The 21,145-nt window shown below is 48.9% G+C and overlaps 1 protein-coding gene across 2 annotated transcripts in view; it reads left to right on the top strand.

The window, feature by feature from the left end:
• USP9X (ubiquitin specific peptidase 9 X-linked) overlaps positions 1-21,145 on the top strand; it is a 1,605,828-nt gene that overhangs the window by 1,285,457 nt on the left and 299,226 nt on the right. For both annotated transcript variants that reach the window (XM_085622934.1, XM_085622935.1), the window contains exon 36: positions 17,316-17,439. In XM_085622934.1, coding sequence (XP_085479060.1) covers positions 17,316-17,439 — 124 coding nt within the window. The remainder of the gene's footprint in view (positions 1-17,315; positions 17,440-21,145) is intronic.

The raw sequence follows: 21,145 nt of genomic DNA on the forward strand, positions 1-21,145 counted from the left end.
CTATACCGGGTTTCAGTCAGGATGACCCCCAGGCTCCTGGGCCTGATGGGATCCTGCATCCTGCTGGTGCACCATGCCAGATGACATATGCGGGCTCTGCAGTGGGACCTGAAGTTCCAGTGGACGCCGCATCAGGGCAACCTGTCCGATCATGTCCAGATCTCGGAGGGCACTGCATGACAATTGCAGTGGTGGCTCACGAATCATGTTTGGGTCGATGGCAGATCCCTCTCCCTTCCCCAGCCGAAGCATACCGTGGTGACGAATGCGTCCCTCCTGGGATGGGCAGGCCATTTGGGAGAGGCGGAGATCAGAGAACTCTGGTCTCCGGTGGAGGCCCGGCTCCATATCGACCTTTTGGAGCTGTGGGCGATCCGACTTGCACTGAAGGCATTCCTTCCCTCTGTCCGGGGAAGTGTGGTGCAGGTGTTCACGGACAACACCACTGCCATGTGGTATTGCAACAAACAGGGCGGGGTGGGGTCGTGGACCCTATGTCAGGAGGCTCTGCGCCTCTGGACGTGGCTGGAACATGAAGGCATTACCTTGGTGGTTCAGCACCTGGCAGGTTCTCTGAACGCCAGGGCGGACAAACTCAGCCGCTGGTGCCTGATGGATCCAGTGCCTGATAGATCCCGAATGGCGTCTGCATTCGGACGTGGCGCAAGGTCTCTTTCTGCCGTGGGGAGAGCCTTGGTTAGATCTATTCGCCACCGAAGTGAAGGCGCAATGTCATCCGTTCTGCACGTTGGAATTACCAAGGCGGCACTCGCTCGGCGACGCTTTTCGTCGCAAGTGGAGTTGCGGTCTGTTTTACGCTTTTCCGCCTATACCACTTCTGCCTAGAGTGCTGAAGAATATCTGGCGCGACCGGGCACGAGTCATTCTTGTGGCCCCGGACTGGGTTCGAAGAGTATGGTATCCCAACTACTCCGTATGACCATCGATCCGACTGCCTCTTCGGGAGGATCTTCTGTCGCAGCAGCAGGGGACGGTCCTCCACCCTAACCTGTCCAGCCTCCACCTCTTTGCGTGGAGATTGAGCAGCAGCAGTTGATTCCTTTCGACTTGCCTCCGTAAATTTGTGATGTCATTCTGCCAGCCAGGCATCCCTCCACTAAAGGGGTATACGCCTGCAGGTGGAACAAATTTGAGGCATGGTGCACAGCAAAGGCTGTGGATCCCCTTTCTGCCCCTCTTTGACCCGGCAGGGCTCTGCTCTGGGCACTATCAAAGGTTATCTTCCTGCCATTTTAACCTATCTTTTCAAGTCCCCGATTCTAAATGGATTTCTCAAAGGCATTACACACCTTTTCCCTCCTATTCCCTTTCTGATGCCACAGGGGGACTTGATTCTGGTTCTTACTTATCTTATGTGTGCTCCTTTCGAGCCCCTTCACAACTGTCTTCTTCGTCTCTTGACTTTGAAGACTGCCTTCCTGGTTGCCATCACCTCCGCTAGGCGAGTGAGTGAGCTCCAGGCTCTTTCTTGTAAACCTCCATTTTTGTCGGTCCATCCGCATAAGGTTGTGCTCAGGCCCCGTCCTTCCTTTTTGCCAAAGGTTGTTACGGCCTTTCACATTGGGCAGACCATTACCTTGCCCACCTTCTTTCTGCCTCCGCATCCTTCCAGAGAGGCTCCACCGTCTGGACCCAAAACGTGCGCTCTCATTTTATCTCAACCGCACACGAGTTCTGGGTGGATGACCAACTCTTTGTTGGCTACGTTGGCACCAAGAAAGGTCGGGCGGTACACAAGAGGACCATCTCCCGCTGGGTACACCAAGCCTGTTACTCTTTGGCTAAAAAAGAGCCTTCGGTGGGGCTGCATGCTCATTCCACTAGAGCAACTGCAGCCACTACTGCATTGGGACGAGGTGTCCCCCTGCAAGACATCTGTCAGGCAGCTACGTGGGCCTCGCTGCACATGTTTACTAAGCATTATTGCCTGGACAGCCAAGTTCGGAGAGACTGCTTCTTTGGCCGTTCTGTTCTCCGTGACTTCCTGGTGTGATCTTGGTTTGCAGACCCACCACCGGGGTTGGTATTGCTGGGGTATCTATTCTAAGGTAAGGAATCTATCACTATGTTTTTCTTTCAGATGAACAAGCTACTTACCTTCGGTAACGATATATCTGTAAGAAACATTAGTAGTGATACATTCCTTACCGCCCCACCCATCCTTCCCCGTTCAGCGTACTGATTTCTATTGTTAAGGTCATCCCTTTCAGGGCCCTAGTTTCAATGCACCAGTGGTCAGTGTCTTGCATGGCTCTGCGTTCCTGGCGTGGAAAGTCGTGTACAGAACAGACGTCAGCGCACGTGGGCGGCGTCGAAGTAGCGCCCGCGACGTCATCTTGGCGACCACGATGCCAACGACGGGTGCGGTGCCACACAACGCTATCTACCGACGCGCAGGGGCACTGCTGACGAAATCTTTCCAGATCCAGTCTGACGCCTGGGGGTAATTCTAAGGTGAGGAACCTATCACTACTAATGTTTCTTACAGATATATTGTTACCGAAGGTAAGTCCATACCTGAATACAGCATGCCTCGCAGAGCAGCGCATGCGCTGCCCAGGCTCAACCTAAAAAGGTAGATCCTAGTTCTAGCATAGTCCTTGTCTGCGTCTGAGAGAAAGGATAAGCCCAATTTAATACTGATTACTCAACTTGGTCAATAAATGGTGATATAAGTTTACCAGAGCTTTCTCCTCAGCCGATGATTCCAAGATCAGAATATCTGGGTTCTTGATTGTAGGGACTAGTCCCTTCTGGATGATCTTTAAACCTGGTCTTGTTTTTCAGACCATCTGAAAGAAACACGTTAGTTAGATTCCTCACCTTAGAATATCCCCAGGCGTCAGACTGGATCCGGAAGATTTTTCGTCAGCAATACCCCTTGGGCGTCGCTAGGCGTCGTCTGCGGCTCCGCTTCCGTCGTCGGCGTCGTGCGCCGGAATGACGTCGTCGGAGTACTTAGACGCCGCCCTCGCGCGCTGACGTCAGTTCTTCTTTTTTCCGCGCCAGTAAGCGCAGATCCGGGAGAGCTACCCCTTTAGTCAATTTTTGACTAACTTTTTTGATCCTTTTTGATCTTGTCTCGACTCCGGTGCCGGAAGGATGCCTGGTTTTAAAGCCTGTGCTGACTGTAGCCGCTTGATGTCGGTTACGGACCATCACCGCCGGTGCCTTTACTGCTTGGGCCTCGACCACGACGCGGAGTCGTGTTCCGACTGCAAGGCCCTGACCTCGAAGGCTAGACGGGAGCGGTCCCATAAGCTTCTCGAGATTCGCCACTCGGCTCCGCGCGCCTCTCGATCCCGGTCCAGGAGGAGGTCCAAGGATCGGTCGCGGAGCCGCAGCCGACGTCACCATCGGTCGTCGGGATCCAAGTCTTCGGGTAAGTCGAAGCATTCCAAGAAGTCCAAGAGGCGACACCGCTCTTCGGACTCCCCTCGCCGGTCGCGCGACTCGGCCGAGGGTCAGGGTGGTTCCACCCCCGCGGCTCCGGCGGAGCCGCAGGCGCCGCGCAAGTCCCCATACCCACCGGTCCCTGGGACTGACGTGACGCCGGCGGAAGTCAGTGCCTTCCTCTCGGCCATGAGGAGCCTGGCTCCGCTGTCGACGCCCGCTGGCGCGCCTTCGGGCCCCGCGGACCCGACTGGGCTGCCTTGCCTGCCGGTGGCTCTGGCCCCGGCGCCTTTGACGGCTCCGGCTTTGACGCCGCAAGTGCCCGAGGGACCCGTTCCCGAGCCCCCGCCGACGCCGGTCGACCTCGTAACGCCTCCTCTGCCGGCGTCGACACCGGTACCACCCCCGACGCCGACGTCGACTCCGCTCGACGTCGAGCCCCGGTTCAGCCCCACTCCGGGCCCGGCGCCGATACGGCGTCGATGGACGCCGCGTTCGGCGCCGCTGGAGACACATTATGTCTATCGCCCGGCTCCGTTCCTTCCTCCTGTATACCAGGAATCGGATGATGGGGACAACTGGGAGGGATCCGAGGATCCTATGGCCCTTCAGGCTCAAATGTCACAGGACTGGGCAGATGAACTGGGGGAGGCCAGTGGCCTGGATACCTCTCCGGACACTGGATTCGTCTCTCCTCCGACTGTGGCTTCGGAGGAGGGCGCTGCTTTCTCTGTGGTGCTGCGCAAGGCGGCCGCAGCCCTTGGGCTCGAGCTGCCTGCCGTGGCTGTGAGGACTAACGTCCTTACTGAGGTGCTTCAGTCTGCAGCAAGCTCCACTGAGCCTCTGCTGCAATTCAATGAGGCCCTCATTGACGTTCTGCAGGGCACCTGGTCCAAGCCCTCCACAGTTCCTCCTGTGGACAGGAACGGCGCCACCGCCCTGCTCCGGGCGACCCCAGTTTTCTGTCCCAACACCCTACCCCTGAGAGCCTGGTTATCCAGGTCTCTACCTCCCAATCCTCCTTCCCGACGCTCCGCCGGACCGGGATTCCAAGAGACTGGAACAGTTTGGCAAGAAGCTGTTCTCCTCCCTTAGTTTAGGCCTGCGGTCTTTGAACACCGCCTGTCTCTTGGACCGTTATTCCCACTCTCTGTGGGATGCGGTGGAGGACGTGCTGCCCCTGTGTCCGGAGGAGGTCCGGACACGACTTACCCAGGCTCTGGCCGATGGGAGGGATGCAGCGCGACATGCTATCCGATGTGGGCTTGACACTACGGACTCGCTGGGTAGGGCCATTTCTACCACAGTGGCACTTCGACGTCACGCCTGGCTGCGGTCCACGTCATTTTCGGGCGATGTCCAGAGCACTCTCATGGACATGCCCTTTGATGGCACTCGCCTTTTTGGCGAGAAAGCGGACAGTGCGCTGAATCGCTTTAAGGACTCCCGGGCTACGGCCAAGTCCTTGGGCCTCTCGGCCCCGCGGTCGCAAACTTCCGCCTTTCGCCCCTTTCGTGGCCAAGGAAGGGGTGCCTCCTCACGTGCGCCTAGCCACCAGCCGCAGAACCAACCTGCGCGCGGTCGCGGGCGTGGTTTCCGCCGAGGCGGTTCTGGAGGACGACGAGGTCAGCCCACATCCACCCCGGCAGCATCCGCCTCAAAGCCTTCCTAGTCCGAGCTTTCAGGCCCATTCCACGCCAGTGGGCGGCAGAGTTCGCCATCACCTGCTCCACTGGCGGTCCATCACATCGGACAGGTGGGTGCTGCAAATCGTCCGAAGGGGCTACTCCCTCCCCTTCGAGACGACCCCTCCAGCCATGCCACCGCTGCACCACCGTATCTCGGGGGATCATTTGAATCTTCTCCATGAGGAAGTTTCGGCCCTCTTGGCCAAGGGGGCCGTCGAGCGCGTTCCGAGCCCAGAAGTAGGTCGTGGTTGTTATTCCCACTACTTTCTGGTTCCCAAGAAGGGCAAAGGGGGCCTACGCCCTATCTTGGACCTCCGGAACGTCAATGCCTTCCTCCGGAAGGAAAGGTTCAAGATGTTAACTTTGGCTCAGGTTCTAGCTGCCCTAGACCCCGGAGACTGGATGGTAGCGTTGGACTTGCAGGACGCATATTTCCACATCCCCGTCCTGCCGGCCCACCGGCGTTACCTGCGGTTCACGGTGGGCCAAGAGCACTTTCAGTTTACCGTGCTCCCCTTCGGCCTCACCAGTGCCCCTCGGGTGTTCACGAAAGTGATGGCGGTGGTCGCAGCTCATCTGCGCAGATCAGGGGTTCCAGTCTTCCCCTATCTCGACGACTGGTTGTTGAAGGCGGGCTCGCCCCAGACAGTCGTCTCCCACCTCCAGACTACGGCGGATCTCCTGCATTTGCTGGGATTTTCCATCAACGTGCCGAAGTCACACCTGAGTCCCTCTCAGAAGCTCCTCTTCATCGGAGCGGTTCTCGATTCGGCGCAGTTCCGGGTCCATCCACCGGAACAGCGGGTCCGGGATATACAGGCCCTGATTCCCATCTTTCGGCCTCTATCCTGGGTTTCGGTCAGGCTAGTGTTGCGGCTTCTGGGGCTGATGGCCTCCTGCATCCTACTAGTGCATCACGCCAGGCGGCGCATGCGGGCTCTGCAGTGGGACCTGAAGTTTCAGTGGGCCCAGCATCACGGCAACCTGTCCGACCATGTCTTGATCTCGGAGGGCACTGCACAGCAGTTGCAGTGGTGGCTCACGGACCGCGATTGGGTCAAGGGCAAGAGCCTCTCCCTTCCCCAACCGGAGCATGTCGTAGTGACGGATGCGTCCCTCCTGGGATGGGGTGGCCATATGGGAGAGGCGGAGATCAGAGGCCTCTGGTCTCCGGCGGAGTCTCGTCTCCACATCAACCTGTTGGAGTTGAGAGCGATCCGACTTGCACTGAAAGCCTTCCTTCCCTCTGTCCGGGGAAGTGTCGTGCAGGTGTTCACGGACAACACCACCGCCATGTGGTATTGCAACAAACAGGGCGGGGTGGGGTCGTGGACCCTTTGTCAGGAGGCTCTGCGCCTCTGGACATGGCTGGAACACCAGGGCGTCACCCTAGTGGTTCAACATCTGGGGGGCTCTCTGAACGCCAGAGCAGACGAACTCAGCGGCCGGTGCATGATGGATCACGAATGGCGTCTGAACTCCGAAGTGGCGCAAGGTCTCTTTCAGCAGTGGGGGAGAGCCTTGTTTAGATCTATTCGCCACCGAAGAGAACGCGCAATGTCAGCAGTTCTGCGCGTTGGAATTTCCAAGGCGGCACTCGCTCGGCGACGCTTTTCGTCACAAGTGGAGTTGCGGTCTGTTGTACGCCTTTCCGCCTATACCACTTCTGCCCAGAGTGCTGAAGAAGATCAGGCACGACCGGGCCCAAGTCATCTTGGTGGCTCCGGATTGGGCACGAAGGTACTGGTATCCCGAGCTACTCAGTATGTTGACCGATCCTCCGATACGTCTGCCCCTTCGGGAGGATCTTCTGTCGCAGCAGCAGGGGACGGTCCTCCACCCGAACCTGTCCAGCCTCCACCTCCATGCGTGGAGATTGAGCGGCGGCAGTTGATGCCATTTGACTTGCCTCCTGAAGTCTGTGATATCATTCTGGCAGCCAGGCGTCCCTCCACAAAGACGGTATACGCCTGCCGGTGGAACAAATTTGTGGCATGGTGCACAGCAAAGGCTGTGGATCCCCTTTGCGCCCCTCTTTCTGAGATTCTCCTCTTTCTTCTTTCTTTGGCCCGGCAGGGCTCTGCCCTGGGCACCTTGAAAGGTTATCTTGCTGCCATCTCTGCCTTCTTGCGGCTTCCTGATCAGCCTTCTCTTTTCAAGTCCCCTGTAGTTACACGCTTTCTAAAAGGCATTACTCACACGTTCCCTCCTGTCCCTTTTGTAATGCCTCAGTGGGGACTTGAATCTTGTTCTCACATTTCTAATGTGTGCTCCCTTTGAGCCTCCTCATAATTGTCCTCTTCGTCTGCTGACGCTTAAGACTGCTTTTCTGGTAGCCATCACCTCGGCTAGACGGGTGAGTGAGCTCCAGGCTTTATCTTCAAAGCCTCCCTTTCTCTCTGTTCATCCAGACAAGGTTGTCCTTCGGCCTCGTCCCTCCTTTCTTCCGAAAGTGGTGACTCCATTTCATCTTGGGCAGTCTGTCACCTTGCCCACTTTCTTTCCGCCTCCGCATCCTTCCAAAGAGGAAGAGAGGCTCCACCGTCTGGACCCAAAACGTGCGCTCTCCTTTTATTTGGACCGCACAAAGCAGTTCCGGGTGGACGACCAACTTTTCGTTGGATACGTGCGTGCTAAGAAGGGGAAAGCTGTGCACAAACGGACCATCTCTCGGTGGGTCGTTTTGTGCATCAAAATTTGTTATTCCTTGGCAAAAAAGGACCCTCCTGTTGGGCTGCGCGCCCATTCCACTCGGGCCACAGCGGCTACTACTGCTTTGGGACGGGGTGTCCCTTTGCAGGACATCTGTCAGGCGGCGACGTGGGCTTCGCTACACACGTTTGCCAGGCATTATTGCCTTGACAGCCAAGTCCGGAGGGATGGCTTCTTTGGCCGTTCTGTCCTCCAGGACTTTCTGGTGTGATCTTGGTTCGCAGACCCACCACCGGGGATGGTATTGCTTGGGTATCTATTCTAAGGTGAGGAATCTAACTAACGTGTTTCTTTCAGATGAACAAGTTACTTACCTTCGGTAACGATGTATCTGTAAGAAACATTAGTTAGTTAGATTACTCACCGACCCACCCATCCTCCCCGTTCTGCGAACTGACATCTAGGGTTAAGGTTATCCTTTTCAGGCCCCTAGATTTTATTTTTGGCACCAGTGTCGGTCTTTGCATGGCTCTGCGTTCCTGGCGCGGAAAGCTATGTACAAGAACTGACGTCAGCGCGCGAGGGCGGCGTCTAAGTACTCCGACGTCATTCCGGCGCACGACGCCGACGACGGACGCGGAGCCGCAGACGACGCCTAGCGACGCGCAAGGGGTATTGCTGACGAAAAATCTTCCGGATCCAGTCTGACGCCTGGGGATATTCTAAGGTGAGGAATCTAACTAACTAATGTTTCTTACAGATACATCGTTACCGAAGGTAAGTAACTTGTTCTTCTGTTACCTACCCTTTCTTTTGCTCGTCCCCGTGGTCTTCCACATTGAGATTGTCATTGTTTCTGTTTTAGGAGTTTGAACTCCTCTAAAATAAAAATTGTGGCCTGCTGATTGCTGTTACATTTGAAATGTCTTCAATTTCCAATCCCACCTCAGACATTGACTGTTGACATGATCTCCTGTTTGTTTGCTACATGTGCTTCTGAGGCCAGCATTTGCAGAATCAAAATTGTGAGCAAAGTTGAGGATATACACTTCACTGCTGTTTATTTTGTCCCTGAGGACCTTGCGCCTTTTCTAGATTTTTATTTTCTCCTGACACTTAGTTTTGTTTCAAGGGCAGCCAGGAACTCCTTCACTAATTCCTTATATGTATTCATTTCAATCCTAATCTTGGTGAGTTCCTTTCATGTGCTTTCCAAATCAGTTTTGGCATATTTGTTTAGAGTCTCCATCATGCCTTTGCATGTTTTGGCTATAAATGCTGTTTAGGATGTGGGTTCTGATATGTCGGAACAATAAAGATTCCCAATCCTCTAGGCACACATCCCACCTCTACATAGTTAGAGTGGAGATTTCCCAGAATTTATTTTTGTTCATTTGTCGCCAGTCTTACCAGCTGGTAAAGCATCTGTTTAATGGCAGGTTGATAGTACGAGAAGGGGCTGTCAATATCTGTTATTTCCTCATCAAAAAATGAATGAACAGCTTCATGTCTCGATTTTCCCATTCATCTATATTTCAGTGTTGGACTTTTAAATCTATATCCAAGGATGCTGCCCCAGATATTTGCCCATGAGAGCAATGCGCAAACCTGGAAACAGGAAATGAGGAACATAATTGCTATTATTGAAACATCCTTTCGTTTGAAATTAAATGAAGGAATTATTGATGTCAATAACGGTTCTCATCCAAAAAAAATGCTTGTATATTTGCATCCCTGTAGACATATCAGTCTATGTTTATGATGACGTTCCTATATTTACATAAGTATTTTTACGACTTGAGAAAGGCTTTGTTCGAGGCCAAAACGAGTTTTGTGTGCACAAATAAATCTGCATACCAGAGATGGAGTGCTACGTTTTTCCTTAAGGAAATTGATGGTATTGCTTGTGTTGGGGGGAGAGGGGGTGAATATATAAATCTATACTCATATATCCTCTCATAACCTCTCTTGTGCAGCTTTGCATCGTTTCATGGCAGAATATTAATAACATTCTCATCACAGCGTGTTTGCACTTGTTTTCATGAAGGAGGGCAAGAGAACCTATATTTATAGTTTCATGGAGGTTGTATAATCTTTGCTCTTCGCCCTCCCTCTCAAATTCTAGATGGGTTCTTAGGCCCTTCACCTAGCCTATCTGAGGGCTTTTACCTGGTTCTACATAAATATCATTCTTATACCCCCATCTCCATGCTCTGTTTCCGTGTACACCAAAATACGGTAATGCAATAATTCCCCAGGAGACTGGGTACTAATATATAAAAACAAACCACCCTGTGAAGGAGGGAGATTCACACTTAGTAACTTATTTCGAGGGTGTGGTATAGGCAAAATCCTATCCCACTCATAAATCAATTAAAAACAAAGTATTCAAAAAAGTATATATTAAATATTCACTTTCAAATATATTGTTAAGTGTACTCATTTTACAGAGACATACAACCACATTTTTTAATCCAAAGTGTATGTGTGCAAAAACATAAATATCACCAACATTTTCTGAGTTTATAATATGGGATAGAGAATAGCACTCTTCCGCTGCCTAACCAGATCATCAAGATTCCAAAAGATGAGGGTAGAGAACTGTTACAAACTGGGCGACAACTCGGCTGCTCTTTTTTACATGTCTTACAAACTCATTGCTTCATGTAGTGTTTTCTTGAATTCCATCTGTTAGCAATTGTAGAGGTCAATTTGTCGACTTTTCGGTCATCAGGCATCTAATAAGTACATGGGACAGTCCTCAGTAGAAGGTGTCTAATATAAAATGCACGAAGACCTCTAATATGTAGTATATCACAGAATAAATCTTGACACAGCCAAAAGAGGGACCAAGAGTGTCCCAATATAACAAAAGCCTGGGTATCAAGAGAACAATTTTCTTAAATAAAGTAAATATCAATGTGTTTAAAGAATATCCTCCCGCTCCCAAATCTTTCCGTAATACTCAGGCAAGAGGAATGGAATCAATCCAGCGGTTTTGTAAAAATCTCAACAAAGATTTTGCTGAGTATGCGCGAAAAAAGTCACACAAACACGAGGCAATCTCTTTGTATGTGTGGTCCATATTTATTTACTGAAGACGAGCAGTATGGGTCATTGGCATGGTGTAGAAGATTGTATGTATTTGTGCTTGCTGCAGGCAATACTTGTCGTACAATATATGGGAAATAAACACTAGCAACATGCCCATTACGTAGACCTACAAATTACCTGGTGGTCCAGTGGATAAAACAATGTGTTTTTTCCCCTCTGGAAGGGTAGAATTGTGCCAACATTGGGGGCGCTCCCCAAGTGGAAACAAACATTTTTGAAGAACATACTTATCCCTATAGGGGCCCGCACATATTTTGGGAGGGGTGACCCTCAAAATATGAGAGTGCCACTGACGGACTGGGCTGAAAGGCAGTCTGCGAAAGGCATAAGGACTGGTCTGAAAGGACAGTATGTGGGCCAGATTTTTGTCTGTTTGTGGGTTTTTACTTTTGATTCTATGTTAAAAAAACAAGCACAAATGCATGGTCTTCCATACTTTGAAGAACACTTAAAAGCAGTATATTTACAAGTTCAAAACAGCCCTTATTTGTAAATGTGGATCTCTGTTTTTTCACCTATATGATGGGGGCCACATTTCTTATAGTAAGTATTGTATTACCCTGGTGAGCACAGGGGAAAACAAACATTTTGTGTACCTATTTTTCCCTTAGGGGAGGAATGCATAGGTGCTGCTTTGTTTTCCCCTGGGGGGCACAATCACACCCTTTATGAGGGTGCAGTCAAGGACCCCAGAGGAAAAATACACTTGATGGGGGCACAACCGCACTGGGGAAATCAAACATATGTTATAAAAAGCTAAAATGCTGTCCATGGAGGAAAGCCCATATAGCAGGGGGCTGACCCCCAAAACAAAGAAATTTGTACCTGCCATTATTTTCCTCTGCGGGGCTTGATCACCTCTCCCTGGGGAAAAAACATTTTTAAATATATTTTAATATGCCCCAGGGAGTTGAGAGGGTCAGCTGCTGGTGGCATACCAGGCTCGAATCCCCAAAGTACTTGGTTTTATGACCATCATTTTGTTTTCCTCTGTGGGTACGATTGCGTAACCCCAAGGGAAGAGAAGCTTCCTCAGCTTTTATAAAATGCCCAATAATAGTGGTGGGCCCATGTTCCGGAGGACAGAGCCTCAAAATGACGTAATTCCCTGGTGTCTAGTGCATCCTACTCATGGATCACTGTCCATCTGCAATACAGAAGCAGAAAATATTTTGAGAAAGGCATCACTGGAAAGGGGAAACTCTCCACTTTCCAGCAATGTCTCCCTTAAAACTGCGGAGGCCACCTTAAACCCAAAAGCCCCTCCAGATGTGACAGAGAACACTCCCCTCTTTCTCCTGGCTCCTCTGTTGGGGATTGGTGACGTCCGTGCTCCCCGTGGTGCACTGATGTCACAGATGGGTTGGCGGGAGGTCGGGGCTAAAGCAAAAAAGTTTCAGATTCACAACCAGGCTTTTTGTTTTTAAGGAATCCTCCAGTAAAAGCCCTGGAGAATCATTTTAATGCTTCCCCAGTGTTGTTCAGTTGTCGGCGAAAGCTCTGCAGGGGTAGTGCAGGCGTCCTCCATTGGCTGATGCTTGCCCTTAAAAGGTTAAGGGAAATGTATATAATCAAGCAACATTAACATTTGGTGTCATGTAATGTTATAAATATAACAATATTTTGCATTTTTGTATAGCACAAACCCGTCTTGAAGGAATTGGAGCTCTTTACATGAGCACCACTTATCACACAAGGCCACAATCTTTTTTAGGCACCAGGAGATTTGCCCAAGATGTTGACCTGACGCCGAAAACTTGAACTTTGCTCCCCAGTTCCAAAGTCGGCAGCTCTGGCTAGAACACAAACATCCTCTCCCCTAGTATAGCAGGACATCACATTCTGGCTGTCCCTCGGGGAAGAGTGGCTACTTCTATTGATAGTTTTCATATTCATATGATTGATCTTGTTGTCCAGAAAGCCCAAGTTTCCCTAAATTCAAATTGGTTTCCATTAACTTTCAACAATAGGCGCAGGGCTGATATTCACAATGAATTTGTTTGATCTGCAATAGAGGTCAGTCTTTTAAGACCCCCTGACCCTGAGATGGAATAGGTAGTGTCTTATCTCGCTTGGGACTCCTCACTGTGATGCGGCAAATGTGCTTGGAGGATGAAGGCCTGAAGTTGAAGTGGGCACTATGGCAAATCTAAAAAGATCTACATTCCATGAAATGCATAAGAGGCCAAATTAGTATTCAGTCAGGTGCTTTTGGACCCATTACTCGCAGACCAAGGAAGCCTGGTGAACCCTAGTTGAGATGGCATTCCACATACCCCTAAGGTGCAAAGCTTTGCTTGTGGGTCACTGCAGCATGGGGCTTATTTTAGAGGTCATAATGTTTGCTTTGGACTTGAATGAATTTATTTCTGGGTAGGGTCTCAAGTGAACAAAAAAAGACATCTTGGACTGATAAATATGCCATACTCACATGTAAGTGATTTGCCCAGAATGTTGAGCTAATGCCGGGACTCAAACCTGGTTCCCCAGATCCAAAGTCGTTCATGCTTTGTGATTCAGTCTTGTGACAAGGCGAATCCATCAGCTGACTACACCAATTACAGCTCCCCTGAGGAAGCAAACTAAATTACCCATTTCATGCACCCTTGGAAGGGCTGTAATTGCTGCATTCTGACGGACCGTCTGTCTCAAGACTATGGCACAGTGTGTGTAGAGGTTAGTCCAGTGCCCTCTGCGTTACCATGGTCATGTATTTGTAGTCCCTCTTTCTTTCATTTCCCTGTCAGCCTGCTATATGCCTCTGCCTCACTCTGGTTACCCAGGGCAGCTGATGATCCTTTTCTATCCTACTTCTTTCTTTGGAGACAGACTATCTTATTCTGGCTCTGCCCTGGCCACCTTGTGTCGCGGCATACCCTCTCTCCTCTCCATGTTTGTCTCTTGGTGGGTCACAAATTTTTGTTGTGAGAAGTTGGCCTGGTATATGATGTTCACTAGTTAAAGTGACCACCTTGCACCATGCCAAGCAACCCTTATGGTGTGGTTGTAAGTCAACCTTTTCGGACTAGCTGCCCTAGTGGTAGCGTAGGCTAAGCAGTCTTTGAGGCTAAACTCGTTAAAGCGTGTTAAGCAGGCTGTTTTACCAAATGTAACCCCCCTTTATACCAATGAAAGGACACCACACAGATATATATTCAAAATATATATGTATTTATTTCTCAAAGTATCCCCTAGACTCTTTGAGCACAGGAGCGCAAATCGTTAAACAAGACAATGTTATAATATACATTAGTTGCACTTTATATGGATGGGCCCTGGTGGCCACCCAAACCATATACTAAAATAGTGGTATAAGTACCACGAACAGGAAAGGGAAAAGGCCTAGGGCCTCTGGAATCGCTGGGCCTACAAGGAGCTAACTTCAGTTAGTGACCAGGAGGTCCACGGGTCGCGTGTGCAGTGAGGAAAGTCACACGCGTGCTCCCATAGGTTTTCAATGGGTGCGTAAAAGTTACTGCAGAAAGGGTCTTCTGGATGGACTACGATCTCAAGATTCAAAACACAGACACTAGAGATGTTTCTCTACACTTGGGCACCGGAGTGCCAGCTTTACCTCACCCACAGGAAGCGGGTGCATAGGTCTCGAAGTGCGTCGGGTTTCTTCTATCGATTCAATGGAGCCTGATGACAAAGATGCTGCAGGCGGTCGGTCCAGAAGAGCTGCGTTGGATCCAAGGGTGGATCGGAGTTGTAGAAGACCTGAAAGCAGAGGGGACAGTGTTCACAGTCACTAGCCAGTGACCGGCGAGGCACCAGGTAGGTACCAGGCGATGTCGGGTGCAAACAGGTGGTTAGGTGTAGCTTGTCTCCGCAGCCACGTGGTCCCTGAAGGTCGACGTCCAGGAGTCGAGTCACAAGCTGTCCCACGCAGGCTCTCGCTGTCGGCGGTGTCGGCGACTCGAAAGAAGCAAACAAGCCTTGGCAAAGGCAGGAGTCGTGGAAGTTCAAGAAAGCTGATTGTTCTGACCAGCAAGGTCAGAGGGGCTGCTCTTTTGGAGAGCAGCTAGGGCCAGTCTGGAGCAACCAGACCAGCGTCGTTGATTTAAAAATAGGTCGCCAAAATGGCCACTAGCCAACGGGCCTGGGACCGGGCAGGCGCGTCGAGATGCAAAGTGCAGAGGGGCCCCACGCAGATCGTGGAGATGCTGGAGGGCTCACCTTTGGTGCAGATGCTGCTCGGGTGTTGGGCTTCTCAGGACCCAAAGCACAACTTGGAGGGAGCCTCTGTCGTTGCGCTTGCAGCTTGTCGTCGGTCTTCCAAGATGGCTGGCTCCACGTGTCTCGGTGCCTCCACGGGTTCCTTCTTTGCAGGGACTGTGGATCGGGCGGTGAGAGGTCTGGAGGTCCAGGTCTTGTCGGGCTCTGGGCTCGGGCTCCGGCTGGAGGCGGCGGCAAAGCAGACGTTCAATAGCTGGTTGGTGCTTGCGTTAGCAAGATGGTCACTCCCTGACCATAGGGGAGATTTCCTTCAGTCCTCTGTGCAGCAGAGCGTCGAAGTTCCCGTCTTCTTCTTGTGGTTAAGTTGATTCCAGGATTTCTGAAGTCTTAGGACACAGCTCCTACCTTTAAGCGGATTCTAGGGGCCGGACTACCTGCTAGGTCCCTCCCTAAGGGTGGGACCAGGAAGGGGGGTGGTTACACCCCCAATCCTTTGTCCAGCTCGCCCCAGGTCCGGGGCTGGTGTGCCCCAGGACCGGTTTGAACTGGCATATGCACCGAGGCTCCTTGTGAGCCTCAGGCATGTCTGATTCCTTTCAAGCCCTACCTGACCAATACACAAAATCCTGTCTGGGGTGGTGCTCGCACCTCCCCTGGCAGGAAACCCTTTGTCCACGTCTCCCAAGCTGGAAGGACTCCCAGCAGCAGGAGGGCAGACTTGTGTCTGTGGTGGCAGCATCCATTTTGTGGAGCTGAGGCTATGTCTGATTTTACCCGGGTTTCAGGTACTGTACATGTCGTGTCCCTCTAGAAGGGTGGAATGCTAACCCCGTCGCCAGAATTGGCGAGGGGTTAGTATTCCAATTCGTATGACACCTTACTCGACATGTTTTGATAAAGCCAAACCAAAGATAGCATTTAACTGCGAGGTTCATAATGCACTTAAGAGTATATGGTATGGCGATATCTGGAAACGGTAGAAGGAGGTTGTTCCGACCCCTGCAGACAGGCTCAGCTCATGCCAGAGCACCATCTCACATGGAACCAAGCACTCTGCCTTCAGGGTTGTTAAGGCCTGCCATAGGAGTGACTTATAGGTTAACATGTGTCCCATTTAAGGTTAGGTATAGGTATACTACACCTAAGTAAGAGGTGGTTACACCAACTTACCCCAGCTGAGAGATCAGCCAGTTGTGTCAAATTTGTTAGGCCAAGGCTGGGGTGGCATAATACATGCTTCAGCCCTTGGCAGGCCTTAGATACACCAATTCCCTGGGTACCTAGTGTACACTGGTACAGGGGCTCACAGGGTGATCCACTTCCAATTGGTTATGCACCTAGGGTGCATAGTGTCAATTTAGTTAGAGAGAACAGCAGGCTTGGGGTCTGATTAGCAGGCCCACAGCCTCAATATGTCAAAAACCAGTGAAGCAAAAAGCAAACATTTGGGGTGACCATAGGATAGCAGACCCTACTCTCCTACATTTGTCCTAAAAAGTGGGTAGTGGCTTTAAAATATTTGAAAAGCACTGCTCTGGAGGCATTGTATTCTCAGTGATCTTTGTTGCCACGATCTCAATACCTGAGGTTTTAGAAAGCTAAGCTCTGTCCTGCTCTTAGTGAAGGTGGCGGACATCAGGGTGATGCCTAATCCCTTTGAATGAAACTGTGGTCATAGTTTAGTTGTGAACCAGCTGGTCACTACACATCATTGTGCAGTGAATAGTGAGCAGAATCCATATGCAATGAGCTATACTCCAAAAGGTGGGTGTGCAAGAAGGTCCAGGGACATTGCTGATGGTCAAAAGTGAATATTGGCATACAGTGTCCCAAAAGAGTCATACCTAGAGCATCCATCACAGAAAAGCGCTTAGAGATAGGGCCTGCATTTTTACTTCTTTAAAACCAAAGGGCACTAAAGCAGTAAAAGAGCAGCAAATCTGGTGTTTTCCAGTTTCTGTTGAAAATCAAGTGTTCCTTTTGGTGGTGGTTTATCAGGTAAACTATTTTTTAACTGGAAACCATAATCATAGCGTACCCTTCACTTTCCTTGGAGACCATCCTACGGATCAAGGTTTGCAATGATAGTGTTTCTGACCAGATTTCCTCTTATCAAGAAATAATGTGCAATTATTGAAGTTTTAACTGGTAATAACACAGTTGAGCGTATTAAACCTAATTGGGCTGACAAATGTTGAGTATTGTACTGCCTGATGCATCTTTAAAGTAGGTGATTTCCCAAATAGTTTTTATTTTTTGCTTTTTTAGGGCAAGATCATCTGTTGCCAGAAGCAGAGGAAATCACAATGATTAGCATACAGCTTGCTGCTAAATTTCTCTTCACCACTGGTTTTCACACGAAGAAGATCGTCCGCGGCCCTGCAAGTGATTGGTAAACTTTTCTTTATTAATAGTTTTGATGTTCTTTTTGTTCCCACCTTTAAAAACATAGGTACGCATTTGTTCTTGTTCATTTATAATGTACCCTAGAGTTAGGTTCTCATTTTAATGTGAAATTCTTAAATCCCATGTGAGCAGAACCTTTGGGAGTCCCTCTTGGGGCCTCAATCTGAGCTGTGTGGTGAATGGCTGATTAGTGCTGCACCATGTAAATGCCAATTTCGCAGCTTGTGGTACGTATTGGATGAAGTCATTACAACTTATTCAAAGCACCACAGGTTACATTAAGGTGTAACGTGGTGTTTTTTTGCGCTTTCGTTATCCAATGTGAGGCCTTTTTCCATCCATTAACACCTGGACAGTTTTGCCACGTTTTCCTTAAAAATGTGTCTGTTAAAATTTATACTGTGTAATACTTCAAGCAGATCTCTTAATCCTCATTCTTCTGCAAAGTACCTTTAGTGCAAAAATTGTGATTTATTGAGAATGAGGCACTGAGATTGTCTATACAGAACTCCTTTAACACTTCATGTAGCTTTTAAAAGGAACCTGCAAGTTCAACTCTTAATGGTAAGATTTGTATCTGTCCTGCAGGTTACCGGCTGAAATCATGGCTGGGAAGACTCAGTCTTCTATCATTCCACTTCCAAAACATCTGTACCCAATACATGGGCAATAATAACAGCTACTGTACTGAGCATTTATTGAGGAATTTCGAACATAGGGAATTCTTAATAATGCCTGCCATGCTAATCACTACAACCTGCAGGGACAGGCATTATGTAATGGTCTCCACACCAGTATAGTGAAGTTTGTCTTCAGCTTTGTACTCTTTGAATGCCCATCTGACATGGTGCGTCTTTTGTAGCATTTTTGCAACAATTTCTTTGCATTTAAACATAAGACAGTGTCACGTCATGTTGAATCCCTAAGAACACTATACCAAAGAACTGTCTATTTAATATGTGCTATCTATTTGATATACACTGATGTGTACATAATGAAATGCCACATTTTGAATTGCCAAACTCTAGCAATGATACTATCTATTGCTCTCTCTTCCACCCTACCCACCCTCATATCTACCCTTTTTACAAAAAAAGCTGTTTTTAGACAAGTAAGGTTCCAACCTCAAAGAACGCCGAAATCACATCACCAGTATGCTGTTACATTTGGTGTCATCAGCAAGCAATCAAAATATATGTTGACCATTTTTACACTTGCATGAGTCACCAAGCATTCTAAAAGTGTGAAAGCCCTTCTGTGTAGAGTACTGGGTACTTGGTCTGTGATGGGAAATTGGCACTTAACAATCTTACTTGACTACAGGCTGGTCTATTAAAGCCTACCTAAAGGATGGTTATGTATGGCAAGCCCAAGTATTGTATAACACAATTTTCTGATGGATTCTTACTTCTGCAGATTTCTCATCCTAAAAATCTTCTAAATGCACCAATCTGAATTTAGAACTTGTGCAATAGCTGCCAGCTCTTGCTGATGGTATTGAGAAGGTCCATTCACATTTCCGGTCCCTTGCTTATACACAATGACACAGCGCCATTGAAGGCACCACCTGTACACAGACATTTATTTCTCTTTTGTATCCCCAGCCACAGATTGAAGCGCCTCCATTGACTGCTTTACCAAATCGATTCCATAAATACATTTGTCGTAACCGCCTATCTTGTTAGACATGAAATCATGCCAAAAGTGTCAGTATTCAAAACAGTGCAGGCCTGTAGGAAGCAAATATCGAATTCAGACTCGCACATAATCTGCTTTTGGTGCCCTCGCCCCAACCACAACTGCAGTTTCTGTGTCAAGTATGAGCTCAGTGCACTCAAATCCAATTAAACAAAGAGATTCCAAGCTTTACATGTCCAAGCATGCAAGAGGTGCAACTGATCATGATCAAAATCTCCTCCTCTGTTAAAATGTTGCCAATTGGAAGCTATCCAAAGCGGAAACCTGTCAATGAAAACAAAAAAGCACGACAAAAACGCAATGATTCCATTGTCTAAGCAGGTCCTGGAGTTGGCAGTTGTTAGAACTGTCAGCCTTTGTGTGATCTTCCCCCAAACATTTTGCCTTCTCTTATGTTTTGCTGAAATTAGTTTTTGTTGGATTGAGGACTTAGTGCTCTTTACTACTGCTAAACTCCCTTGTAAAGTAGTACAGCATGTAGCCAGGGCCTGTAAATTAAATGCTACTGGTCGACCTTCAGCATTTATTGTGCTACCTATTTAAGTAGCCCTTTAAAACATGTTTCAGTCCTGCCATTGCACCCTATCTTCAGCTTTAAACTTTCAATTATATATGAATAACTTTGGCGCCGGTTGACGAATCCTCACGAAATTTTCAAAACTAATGGGGCGCTCCATTCAGCTCCTACCCTGAAAGTCTCGGGGTGATTCGTCAAGAGGGGGGCCGAGAAAAAAGGGGGGTCCCAAACCGCGTTTTCCCCATGCATTTTTCCATAGGACCTTTGGACACAGCTACAGCCCGAACGGCTGAACAGAATTACTTGAAATTCGGCAGAGAGGTAGCCGTAAGGTCAAGGAAGTGCCTTTTGCAGGTCTGGTGTAAATCTGTACAGTATTTCCTGAGAAAATAGCATTTAAAAGCGTATCACTATCTATACGCGCGCACAGTGCGCGCACCCTGCCGTGCGCGAGCGCAATTCTGATTGGTTGTTAGATGTCGGTAAACATTCGAATCGGTCAAAACCAGGAAGTGTCGGCCGGCATTTTGTCTCTCGCAGTCTGAGGGGGTGAAAATCAAAGGTGGAGAACGTGAAAAGGGGGCAGAGTGGACAGTTCCTGACCCCCTAACCTTTGTCAAGGGGTCACAGAAGGACCCCCAAGGGAAAAAAAACATTTTTTTTTTTTTTAAATCGCGAGGTGCGCGCACCCTGCACGCACTGCGAACCGTGGGTGCTCGGTGCGCGAAGCGCACCGAGTGCCCACAGAACACGCACGGTGCGCGCACGGTGTAAAACCTGAAAAAAAAAATAATGAAATAAAAACATTACTTAGCATTTAAAAAACCGTACAAATTCACTGAAAAAACCATAGGTTTCACACACGTTATAGTTACGAATTAGCATTTAAAAAACCTTGCAAATTCACTTAAAAAACAATAGGTTTCACACATGTTATAGTTAGCTGGACATTTCACTCGTAAAAAACCAATGAAATTCCCCCGTTATAGTTACTGCAGGCAACTATAACTCACGCGACCGCAATCCTCTGCTGATGACGTCAGATATTACATCACTGATGACATATGTGTCTTTCTGAAAAATAAATATTTGTAATACATGTATAGCTAAAGATTAATGGAAGAAGACCTGGGTAAATAAGTGTCTAAATACAGTGATGTAATATCTGATGTCATCAGCAGAGGATTGCGGTCGCGTGAGTTATAGTTGCCTGCAGTAACTATAACGGGGGAATTTCATTGTTTTTTTACGAGTGAAATGTCCAGCTAACTATAACATGTGTGAAACCTATAGTTTTTTAAGTGTGTATATATATATATATATATATATATATATCTCCCCAAGTACCATCTGCAACAAGAACCATAGCTCATGTTTAGGCTCACATTGGATTAACAACTCACACACAATCCCGCAGATCAGGTTCCCCATTCTTGAAAAAGCAACACCGGTTCCAGGGCTAGAATATCACACCTCT

This window comes from Triturus cristatus, chromosome 8 (assembly GCF_964204655.1).
Source record: "Triturus cristatus chromosome 8, aTriCri1.1, whole genome shotgun sequence".
Taxonomy (NCBI): domain Eukaryota; kingdom Metazoa; phylum Chordata; class Amphibia; order Caudata; family Salamandridae; genus Triturus; species Triturus cristatus.